The sequence below is a fragment of the Bactrocera neohumeralis genome, chromosome 4 (genome assembly GCF_024586455.1).
Source record: "Bactrocera neohumeralis isolate Rockhampton chromosome 4, APGP_CSIRO_Bneo_wtdbg2-racon-allhic-juicebox.fasta_v2, whole genome shotgun sequence".
In the NCBI taxonomy this organism is placed as follows: Eukaryota; Metazoa; Arthropoda; class Insecta; order Diptera; family Tephritidae; genus Bactrocera; species Bactrocera neohumeralis.
In genome coordinates, this window is record NC_065921.1 from 45,015,648 (window position 1) to 45,027,941 (window position 12,294).

Here is a 12,294-nt window from a genome sequence, read left to right on the forward strand (position 1 = left end):
TGAGTACATTTTTGAATTTTTGAATAAAATTGATTAAAATTATACTTATGACTTTAGTAAAATGTTTGGATTGCCTCAATACATAAGTATGTACATACCAGCTGTTTTCATATGTACATATGTATATACAAGTATAGTACATACAGTAAATTTGTAGAGTCACAAACAGACATAACTGTACTGTTGCTTAGGAATATTATGAATATACGTAACGTTGAGTGAAAAATCGAGCAAAAACAAAATGTATAATGAATAAATTTTCGTCTTCTTCTCCTACTTCTCGAATAATTTAATGCATATTCAATGCGTCTGTGTGCGAAAGAGAGCGCTATAGAATACTCAGCACCATTGTGTAACTAGAAGCTATGTACATTGAATAGAAGAAGACAGCTTGAAGTTTTTGGTGAGTGGGCATTCATTGAAAAGATGAATTGTTGTGTATAGTTGTATTTGCATGCATTCACACGTACATATGTATGTACATAAGTATGTACCGTTGTGCGGTTTGGATGTAGCATTTTACTTCTGGTTTAGTTGAATGCACGCTTTCGCTCTGGCTGGATGTATAGTACATTAACTATAAAATAATTGTTTGAGATTTTTTTCAGTGCCCAAAAAGATAATAATAATAATAATAACAAATAATTGATTTTTAGCCGAAAGTGGGTAAAAAAAGTGAATATGAGTATGTGTATGTATGTACATATATCGTAACTTTTGGTACTGATGAATTCGTTCGAAAAATGGTTTTGATGAGCTCTGGAGTACATATAAACATTCATACATACATACATATGTATGTACATAAATTGATTATATAAAAGTGACAGAAATATTGGTAAGCCTATACACACATATTCATAACAAAATGCCCTAAGATGATTTTCATAAAAAATTTCTATTAATCATTTTAGCTTCCAAAAAAGTGAAGATGTTGGACTCAGCTGCACTGAAGGCTTTACTAAACAGCTGGGGCTTACCCGAATTATTATCACGATTTCAAGGTATTGCCGTTAAACAGGCAAACTCTAAAAATAAAATAATTTTAACCTTTTTCATTCACCTCCCTCCCCCACCCTCTCCAACAGACGAAAACATCGGCATCGACGAACTGAAAATGATGAAATGCCACCACATCGGCGAACTATTACATTCCTACAAGCTAGGCACACGCATACGTTTTGAATATTACTTCGAGCGTTGGCGTCGTGATCAAAATCAGCCATTGCTGTCTGCCAGCGCACCAAATCACTACCAACACTACACCCCGTGCCACACGTTGGCACATACTATGCCGCCACCAACATCAACAGCAACAGCAAGCGAGGTGATAACGGTTCATAAAAGTGTGCAAACACGTGCTACGAATACTGCGGCGGTGCGTTGCGTCAACGTAGCGACCAATACGTCAGAGGTGTTATTTAAAATGCCGACACAGAGTAAGACACCGCCGCCGCTGGCGCCCGTTAAGGATGTGTTGCGTGAGATGCCACAGCTGACACGTCAACCGAGCATGCTGGAGGACGGCATTATGTCGGAGCCTGCAACGAATGCGAATACCACAACAGCAACGCCAACTGCAACAACAACTATTGGTGGTGGTGGTGGCACACGCTTAGCGCCACAATTCCAATTCATCAACGACACGGAAGATGAAGAAGTTGATAACGGTCCACTATTGCACATACTGAACTCGTCGGGTTTTAAGGGTCTCTCACTGCTAGAATACTACCAGCAGCATCAGCATTTTATGAATGTCCACCGTACGCTGCTCATACAGTTGATAGTGAATTTCTTCGATATGAATGAATATCATTTGTCATTGCGTGTTAGTCATAATTTGGAGCAACAGATATTGCAGCTCTTCCCCAGCGAAAAGTTGGAATACTATCGCACCGAGAAACGTGGCAAAATCTATGTGAAATTCTGCAATATGAAGCGTTATAAACGCGATAAGCCAATGTTGAAGCGCAAGTGGATGGACGATGCGGATGCGGGTGAAGATAGTGGTGGCGGTGGTGCTCGTGATGTTGATGCAGTTGCTGCTGAGAGTGGCGGCATTAGCAATAGGCCAACGGAACCAGAAGTTGGTATTGAATGTGGCGATGACGATGTGGAGGATCTGGCTCAAAGCTTTGAATACTGGCATGCCCAACATTCGCCCACCGGGGTGCAAGTTAAGACTGAGTCGCTAAGCGATGGTGATTACTAATGATAAGGGATGGTGTTGATGATGATGAAGTGATCTTTAAGTTGTGCATTAGTTTTATGTGGTGTATATGTTCCTTGCGTAGCGTGTCAGCTCAATAAAATTGAATTAATTGGTGTCAAGGTTTTCAACATCTTTACGTTGAGACATAAACTCGAGTTTAGTGTTTGTTTGTTTATAAACCACTGTGTGCTCTTATTGGATAGTTTCGAGAGGTTCAATTTGACATTTTTTGGTTAAATTACGATTTAGTATAATTTTATTGAAAACCATTGCGGTATTGACATAAGCTTTTAAAAAATTGTGTTGTGCTCAAGAAATTGCCTATATGGTAAACACTATTTTCGTGTGTAAAGTTAAATGCCAAGCAGCAAAATGGCAATTACACACTCATAAGGGGGATCCAAGTAGAGGCACTCTTTTCAATAACTTTTGTTTGACAGATCACATGTGAGTCATGTCAAGCTGTCATATTACTTTTGCTCAGTATTGTTTGGCATTTTATCATGGAAAAACTTGCTCCTGAACAATGTTTACAAATCGTTCAACTTTATTACGAAAATTCACTTTCTGTAAAGAATGCGTTTCGCGAGCTTCGCTCAACTTATGGCCACAATAATCGGCCGTACTTTTCGCCCTGCATTCATTTTAGGATAAAATTTGACCAAATAGAGCTCGCGATGAAAAAATATAGCTGAAAGTGTACACGGAGAGAGAGGAGAGTCGACATTTGGTTTCAATAAGGTGGCATCATTTCGCATCATCGCATCACTCAATGGAATTATTGAAAGCATGCGCGTCATTTGCCAGTTACAAGTCTAAATGCTCGAACGAGTCATCGAAAATTGGGCCCAAAGGATGGATTATATGAGAAGTAGCCGCGGCGAAAGAGATGATATTTAAAATAAATGCAAAAGAATTTTCCTTCGAACGATAATAAACATTCTCCATTAAATTTAAAGTTTCTGTGTTTTTTCTTTAAAAAATAGAGAACATCACTCTTTGAACACCCATTATAAACAACTGTTGAGAGTTGTTATTGTTGTGTTAAAGAAACACTACTATAATGAAAGTGAAACCAAAAATTGATAAAATAGATATTTATCGTCACAAACATTTAAAAGTTTAGTTTAAGGCGAGTTTATGAAGTTGAGAGGGAGTTTTCTGTAGGGAGCTTCTCGTCAATCTTATTTTTTTGCAACTGGACCACTTTAGTGGTTTTCAGGTAGAAGAGGCTGCTATTAAGGTTATGGTATACCTACTGCTGCGAGGTGCAGTCCCTTTCAAGGAGGTGAGCATTCGCTCGAACAGTAGAGCGGCAATACTAGTGATGAGTTCGCTAATTGCGCAATCGAAGTTAGTCAAAGAGTCTGTCCTCACTAGACATTTCAACAAGCTATTTCGTCTTCTGATTCGTTTGGGTGCCTGGTCGTAGCAAAAGTGGTGGCAACTGCAAAACCAATAAGTTAGCTAGAATGGGTTACTCACATTCCAATGGGATCAAGTTGAATCTCTATTGGCATCTTGAATTCTAGCACCGAATCAGTGGACCTCGCATGCGCTTAGCAGGCGCTGGGCAATCACGCGCTCCGTGTGACTGCAAGATCGTTTTGACCTAGAGTAGAAGGCCGGAGATCTTTTAATTGCCATTAGCAAAGTTTATCATTCTTTTCCTTGGTGGTGTTTTTTACGTGGCGGGTCTCAAACCCAGCGTACAACCCTGTGGAGAGGATGTTTCGTCTTCTCACTTTAGCTCGCCTTCAAACGGAAGTTTTCTGGCTATCAGAGGATACTTGGTCAAAGACCGGAAGTCGTGAGCTGCTTGAGCCTTGTGTGAAAGAATCGTTTCTGGCCACTCCCAAGTGAATAGCAATCAGAGAAGTTTCCTCTCTTGCGTGAACTTCTACACATGACTCCATCCTCCGCGGCTAGGCTCCCACGTCACTGTTGAAAATCATAACTTCGAAGTTGTAGATAATTTCGTCTATATTGGAACCAGCATAAACAACAACATCGAAATTCAACGCAGAATATCTCTTGCCAACAGATGCTACTTCGGACTAAGTCGGCAATTGAGAAGTAAAATCCTTCCTCGACGAACAAAAACAAAACTCTACAAGTCCCTCATTATTCCCGTCGATAACAACAACTGATGATTCGACGTTGCGAGTTTTCGGTTCTGCGAAAGATTTATGGTCCTTTGCGCGTTGGCCACGGTGAATATCGCATTCAATGAACGATAAGCTGTATGAGATATACGACGACGTTGACACAGTTCATAGTTCAACTAATTAAAAGACAGCGGCTACGCTGGCTAGGTCATGTTGGCCGAATGGAAGAAGAAGAAGAGGAAGATCTCCACTCCGTTGGAAAGACCAAGTGGAGAAGGACCTGGATCCGCTTGGAATCCCCAATTGGCGCCACGTTGCAAAAAGAGGAAACGATTCGCGTGCTGTTGTTATCTCGGCAATAATAGGGTAAGCGGTGTCTACGCCAGTAAAGAAGAAGAAGAAAGTATATCATGCAGCAATCGTTGGGGAAATATCCAATATGCTAAGCTAAAAATCTTTAAGGACGTAAGTCGTCAACAGATTTGTGTTAGGCTCAAAGCGCTTTGTTGATTTGTGAGTGTCATTCAAATAATATCACATACTTTTGCTTTCAATTGAAAAACAAATTTGTTGCACTTTTATCGAGGTACTTAAGGTGATGTGAAATGGAGATACTTCATCCACTGCAAAAAATTGTTCTGTTTCAAGGTCTTCCATTTCTCGTTTAAAAAGTTACTTTAATCTTATTATTAATAGAAACAGCTATCTATAGTTTGGACAAATGTACTCATTCAGTAATCACGAAACTGTCTGACACGCTTTGTTTAGTGCGATATTTTATCTTTCTAACGCCATGCCAGCGGAACTCGAACACATTTATACAAAGCGAGATACATATTACGATAGTTACCTACTGAAATGTAATGCAATTCTTTTATACTGGTTTCAATAAAGTAACTTAAGAGGTGGGATGAAAAGTTCGTAGGCTGATATATAGATGGTATTAAATCCATATGATTTTTAGTCAGACCTAACTTTCAAAATCTTCAAATTTAATTATCATTCGAAAGTACATCCTTTGGCATTTATTTTTTTACATATTGTCTCTTTCAAATGTTGGCTGCGGCTATGTCTCAGATGGTCCATCCGTTGAGTCCAATTTTTGATGACTCGTCGTTCGAGCATTTCGAGTGGTAACTGGAGAATAACACGCGTGATGTTTTGCTCCAAGGCCCGAATCGAAGCGGGATAGTCCGCATACACTTTAGAATTTACATATCCTCACAGAAAAATGTCTAATGGCGTGATGACATGGTGAAATTTGGCAATTTTGCTTGGTTACAAACATACATACATACCTATTAAGCCTGAAATGAGTATCATCGCTGTCGAGAATATTGTGGATCCTTTTGGAACTTTTCAAGAGCTCATAGAGCGAAGCGATGTCGCTTGAGATGGTCGAGCGGCTTCAGTTCTTCCACAAGATGTATTTTTTCCGCTTTCAATTTAAAATGCGCCAAGTCGTTCCATTTGTCAGTTCGAGTTGCTGTGAACTACGCCGAATCGACTCTTCACGGCCTGGCCAAATTGATCCAACCGTTGTTGAGTTATGCGCTTAGCAATACATTTTGTGATTCATTTTTATATACATATATACATACATACATACATACATATGTATGTTCTTTTTTTTAAGTGTTCGTTGAGGTTCAAAGATGGTTTTTACGGCGAGAAAAATTCGAATAATTACCGGAAAACCCCTAACACCAGCCCTTTTCTTCTTCCCCATATAAACGAATGAATGTTTGTTTGTTAGTAACGCTAATGCTCTAGAACGGCTAAACCAATCTTGATGAAATTTTCAGAGGTTGTTCGCTGTAGATCGGGGAAGGTTTAGAAATAAAAAAAACCGCTTTTCTTGAGGACAAGTCGGAAAATTGGAAAATTCCAAAAAATTAACTTTTTTCATACAAAATTTTGTTTTAAATTTTTTTGTTTTGTTTTTCAATTATTTGAATCGTCAAATTTGTCATTTGCTTTCTTTATTCCGGCTATTCAAAGCAAAAATTATTCAGTGAAAACGTTATGTGTGTTTCACACAAAGTGATCAATTACAGATTGAAATTTTTTACGATGCCACCAAGAGGTCGCGCTAATATCGGTCGGCATTCTTTTGGGAAGAATTTAGTATACCGTCCCAGGATTTCAAGGATAAAAAGAATATGGTCGTATAGAGGAGACTTTCCTGATCAAGGATGGTTATAGCCGCAGGAAGCTTATAGTTTAAGAGATATTCGCGTTTAAAATTTAAAATTTGCAATATTTTAATAACATTTTTTCTATATTTAAAATTAATTTTGCACTTATATTTTTCAATTTTATATACACTAACACATCACTAATTCGTTTGTACACATTTATTTTATATCATATATTGCAAAAATAGCTTTTATTATACATTTAAATTATTGTTGAATTATGACTATTTAATAATAACAAATTAATTTCCAACTGTCAAATGATAAGTGTTACCTCATCGACATCATTTTTAAAAATAAATTTGTCAAATAAAGTGTTAACGTACTCAAATATTTTACAAACTAAAACAAAAACATAAAAAAAAAAATATTATACCCTAAATAAAAGAAACATAATCGTTGATAAACAATAAAAAATTTAAGCGGCCTGAAGGCCGCCAACGTAAAAATGAGAAAAAATGTTATTAAAATATTGCAAATTTTAATTTTTAAACGCGAATAAAAATTCTAAATTCGTAATCAGGAGAATCTCCTCTATCCGACCATACCAATTTTTTTCCCGAAATCCTGGGACGGTATACTAAAGCCGACCCATTCTTTTTGGCATCAACATCCATTGGCAGCACAAGGCACATGACCGAGTACTCCCATGATGCAATGACATACATACGTGCGGAATTATGGATCGCGGTCAATCAGCAAGCGAATGTCACGATGTCACTGCACGACCTTTCAAACAACACTTACGATGGTTGATGGAGTTTATCTAGAAGCAACGTATATGTGGTGCTGTTAGATGCTTAATATACTCTGTTGAGTGGCAAAAGAGAGGTTTGCCGCACGCACACATTCTTCTTTGGATGGTGTTTACACCAGGTCAGATTGATGAAATCATTTCTACGGAAATTCCTGATCCAGAGATAGATCCAGTATTGTACGAAGTGGTGGAAACCAATATGGTTCATGAACCTTGCGGACACTACAATCCATTTTCGGTTTGTATGTCTGACAATAAATGCACGAAATTCTATCCACGTGCTTTTCTTTCGGAAACACAAATTGGAAACGATGGATATCCACTATATCGGCGTCGCTCACCAGACGACAATGCAGAACTTTCAGCATTCAATTTAGAAGAGTAAATATCGAAGTTGACAACACATGGATCGTACTATATTCCTTCCTCTTCTTCTTAATTGGCGTAGACACCGCTTACGCGATTATAGCCGAGTTAACAACAGCGCGCCAGTCGTTTCTTCTTTTCGCTACGTGGCGCCAATTGGATATTCCAAGCGAAGCCAAGTCCTTCTCCACTTGGTCCTTCCAACGGAGTGGAGGTCTTCCTCTTCCTCTGCTTCCCCCGGCGGGTATTGCGTCGAATACTTTCAGAGCTGGAGTGTTTTCGTCCATCCGGACAACATGACCTAGCCACCGTAGCCCACTATTGTTTAATTCACATTCAAAACTCATATCAATGTTGAGTATTGCAGTTTGGTGAAATGGATAGAATACGCTTGTAAGTACGTCACCAAAGGAAGCAACATGGTGGTTATTGGTCTTGAACGATACGGTCGATACGTGAACTGCAATAAAGCGCTTTGTAGGATATTTACTTTTTCACTGTGTGTGTGTGGCGACTGTCGTGCGCCTTGCAGTTAATTTGGATTATGGCCATAGAGTGTACTTTAACTCAAAGGATTCAGTACGGCCAGTGGAAACACCGCCAGCAACAAAATTAACATTGACGAGTTTTTTCTCAACTTTCGTCAGTTATCCGTTTACGAGAATATTGCTCTATTATGAAATACTTTGATATTATACATGGAATGCATCGTCGAAGAAATAGTTAGGCAGAAAGCAAGGCCAACCAGTAGATGGACATCCAGAGGTGTTCTCAACTAATGTATTAGTTCGAATTTACACAATCCACCCGAAAAACAACGATTGCTTCTACCTTCGGTTGATATTGATTAATGTACGCGGTTCAACTTCATTTGAGTCATTGCGTAGTGTGAATGGTACGGTGTGTGCAACTTTTTGAGAAGCATGTCAGCAATTACAAATGCTGGAACATGATAATCACTGGAATCAAACGATGGACGATGCATTAGCTACTTCGAATGCAAATGAAGATCGCACACTTTTCGCGATAATAATTTCGAAATATGTATGTATCAGCCTTCAAATCCGCGTTAATTGTGGTATACGAACAAAAATGACAATGCCGAAGACATTTTATATCGTAAGAATTGGAAATGGGTTAGTTCCGGTTGATACTTCCGGTGGTTTGATATCAATTCTATCTGCCGTTTATCAATTCACGAAAGATGAACTCATCACGAATGTTCGGACATTGGCCAAATTATCGTAACTACGATTCCTTAAGATTCGCAATGTTAGCTACCAAAAAGTCAAATTCCGGGCCACTGGCGCTCATACTAATCGATCGATCGTCTTGACAATGAAGACGACGCCGTGAATTATCCAGTGGAATTTCTAAATTCTTTGGAGAGGCTTGGTATGCCACCGCATCATATCCGTCTCAAAGTAAGATCTGTTGTTATTATGTTTTGCAATCTTTATGCGCCGAAACTGTGTAATGGAACCCGACTGATTGTGACGCAGCTATTGAATACAAGGAGGTAGAATGCTTGATTCTACGAATTCCTTTGAGTTCTAACGATTTGCCATTTCTGTTCAAACGTATTCCGTTTCCAGTGAAAATTGCATTTGAGATGACAATCAACAGGACACAGGGATAGTCGCATAGTGTGTGGCATAAATATTGAAATGCTATGTTTTTCACACGGCCAGATATACTTACATACATAAGTACGTGGCATGCTCACGAGTTGAAAAACCATCTTTTCTGTACACAGGAACAGAAACCCAAAAATGTTTTTTTATCAAGCTGCGTTACATTGGAAAAAAATGAAATGATAGATTCAACTTTCTTTTCATTTCAAAGCACATAATTTCACGCAAGACAACGGCTGCGGGACCAGCTAGTTTTCATAATAAAGTTGAACGATTTGTAAACATTGTTCAGGCGTAAGTCTTACCATAATGAAATGACAACCAATACTCATCAAAAATAACACGAGAGCTTAACACGACTCACACGTGCTTTGTCAAAAACCGGCTTTTGAAATAAAAGTACCGCTGTTTGGACCACCCGTTAAATGCGTATGTACATCCATTCAATGTGTAACTGTTGAAAGTAGCTTTCCAATGGCTAATCGGTATAGACGATTAATTAAAAGATTGTGAGGCTTGTTGATAAAATAATAAATATTTTTTTTAGAAAAATTATCATAATTATATGCTTTATTGAATCTATTATTTATAATCTATAAATCAGAGGGACAGCAAAACTGATTAGATGTATATTAGAGCGGATCGATTTACAGGGAGCCAGAAAAACGGAAAATAGCGAAATCGCGGGAAATGTTCTACGAATCATTCTGAACAACTCTGTCTAAGAAAAATTCTACCCATTCTAATGTACTGATATACATATGTATGTATGTATGTTTAAATGTAACCACATATACATACATATGTATATTGAATCTACAAATTAATTGGCCACTCCTAAATGATTTAATAACCGCTTAAGGGGATTTAACCGGTTTGCAGTTGTTAGATAAGCTTATAAAATTCATCACGCATATTCAATAAAAATCCAGAGCATATGCTTACAGTGCTGGCACGCTGAGCAGCAATGCATCAATGCATTGGTTTTATGAGAATTGTACTGGGAAGAAATTTAATTTACATCCTCAAGCTCTAAGTGATTTGTGGAACACCATTTTGATGTGTTGGACTATCGTGAGATCTCGTTTCTTTTCTGACAGTTTAATATTCATTCCTCTGAAATTCGATGAACTACATACATATGTCAGTGTCGTCGTAAGCATATCTCGTACAGCTCGTCGTTCCATTGACTGCGAATATATGTAAGTATGTATATAGCAGGAAGGAAATGATAAGAGACTTGTAGGGTTTGGTTTTTGTTCGTCGGGAGATAACTTTACTTTTCAATTGCCTGCTCAGTGTAAAGTAGCATTTGTTAGCAAGAGTGACTCCGCGTTGGATTTCAAGGCTGATATTGTTGTTGGTCTTGATGCTGGTTCCAAGATAGACGAAATTATTTACTACTTCAAAGTAATGTCTGTCAACACTGGTGTGCGAGCCAAGTCGGGAATGCGATGACTGTTTGTTTGATGACAGGAAATATTAGGTTGTCAAAAAAGTCTTGCGGTATTTTCGCTAGTTGGCGCTGAAAGCGCGTAGTTATAGTTTTATTCGTCGTATCGGGTCATGCTATACATTTTTGGAAAGCTCATTTCACGCGCTAACAAGTCGTTCGTGAGTAATAGCGTCGCAAACATGGAGCAAAATAAAGAGAAAATACTGCATATTTTACAGTACTATTACGATAAAGACAAAAATGCATCTCAAGCCGCCAATAAAATTTGCACACCGCACAACGATGGTTTCAACGTTTTCGTTCTGGTGTAGAGGTGATCTGTTCGATTCCTAAGACTTGAAAATAGAGTTAGACATACATACATAAGTATATGTATGTATGTATGTACATATTTTTTTGGTATACTTAGATTGAGGATATTCATTAAAAAGAGCTTTTATGCCGCCTGACTTCCTGGGTAGAGAGATATACATATGTATGTATATACTTAATTTAAATTTACTGCTAATTTACTGCCTTTTCGTGAACACTTTTTGGTCCCTTACTTTATATACATATGTACATACATACCTACGTATGTGTGTATGTATTTCCAAAAGCGAAACGCAATAAACAAAGCGTTTTTCAAAGCAAATGTAGCGTTAGTACTGGGATCTTTCGGCAACGGAACAAAGAAAACTTGAACTCTGGTTCACAGCTGTGAAGGAAGACGTACAAATTACGTCACTGAACGATATACTCACACACAAGTTTGTAGGAAGCCCATTTTCCAATGAATGCATGCGACTGTTAGTAAGTACATATGGATGTACATACTTATGTACTATGTACATATGTGCATATGTTTTCATATGATTTTGATAGCGGCTTCTGTTGTGTCGCGTTATAAAGATAGCATTTACGAGCATATTGGATTGAATTGCGTTTTACATGCACATATTCAAGTATTACATGTATGGATATGTACGTGTGTATGGGTGTTTGTGCGTATCTAAATAGCCTTCGGACGTCGTTGTCAGCTGAAATTGCGTTTCAAATTGTCATTACAACAATGCTGAAAATGATTTTCGACGAAAATTCGAACAGAAGATACCATAGATGAGCTCATCAGGGTGGTTAAAAAGAGCTTAATGTTCAAAGTTCTGTATTACTACTAAAAAAGATAGCTTCTTATGTGCAGTATTTGAAGTTTTTGGCTCCCCCTAAATCTCATATGTGGTTAATGCTTTCTGAGTATGACAAAAAATATTATGATTTCGACTATGGATACTACTTACACATATCGGTGTAGATATTGAGTTATAGATTAAATGAATTTCGGCCTCTATTTCAGGACGACCTTAATATAATATACACTTCCGCATATAATAAGTGTTCGATAAATTGTATGTTGAAAGGAAAACTATCCATAGATACTTTTGAAGTTACATAGAACAAAGAAATAAACAGACTTACAAACATTTGTACATATTTGTCATAGCTGAAGCGTAATTAAAGGTGACCTTAAAGCGCAATTTTTTCAAAAGTTTGATGACTGCGCCGAAGCGCAGAAAAAACTGTAAA

General features: G+C 37.9%; 2 protein-coding genes across 2 annotated transcripts in view; both read left to right on the top strand.

The window, feature by feature from the left end:
• The window catches only part of LOC126754571 (craniofacial development protein 2-like), a 484,843-nt gene that overhangs the window by 322,836 nt on the left and 149,713 nt on the right, over positions 1-12,294 (top strand). The window lies entirely within an intron of this gene.
• Positions 488-2,367, top strand: LOC126754561 (uncharacterized). The gene is made up of 3 exons (XM_050466649.1): positions 488-838; positions 915-1,004; positions 1,089-2,367. The coding sequence occupies exons 2-3, from the start codon at positions 932-934 to the stop codon at positions 2,210-2,212; spliced, it is 1,197 nt and encodes a 398-aa protein (XP_050322606.1). The 5' UTR covers positions 488-838; positions 915-931; the 3' UTR covers positions 2,213-2,367.

Excerpts from the sequence above, each read along its gene's own strand:
- LOC126754561 (XM_050466649.1), top strand. The coding sequence starts at position 932 with ATGTTGGACTCAGCTGCACTGAAGGCTTTACTAAACAGCTGGGGCTTA. Across the intron at positions 1,005-1,088 it reads ATTATTATCACGATTTCAAG|ACGAAAACATCGGCATCGAC; the intron begins GTATTGCCGTTA and ends CCTCTCCAACAG.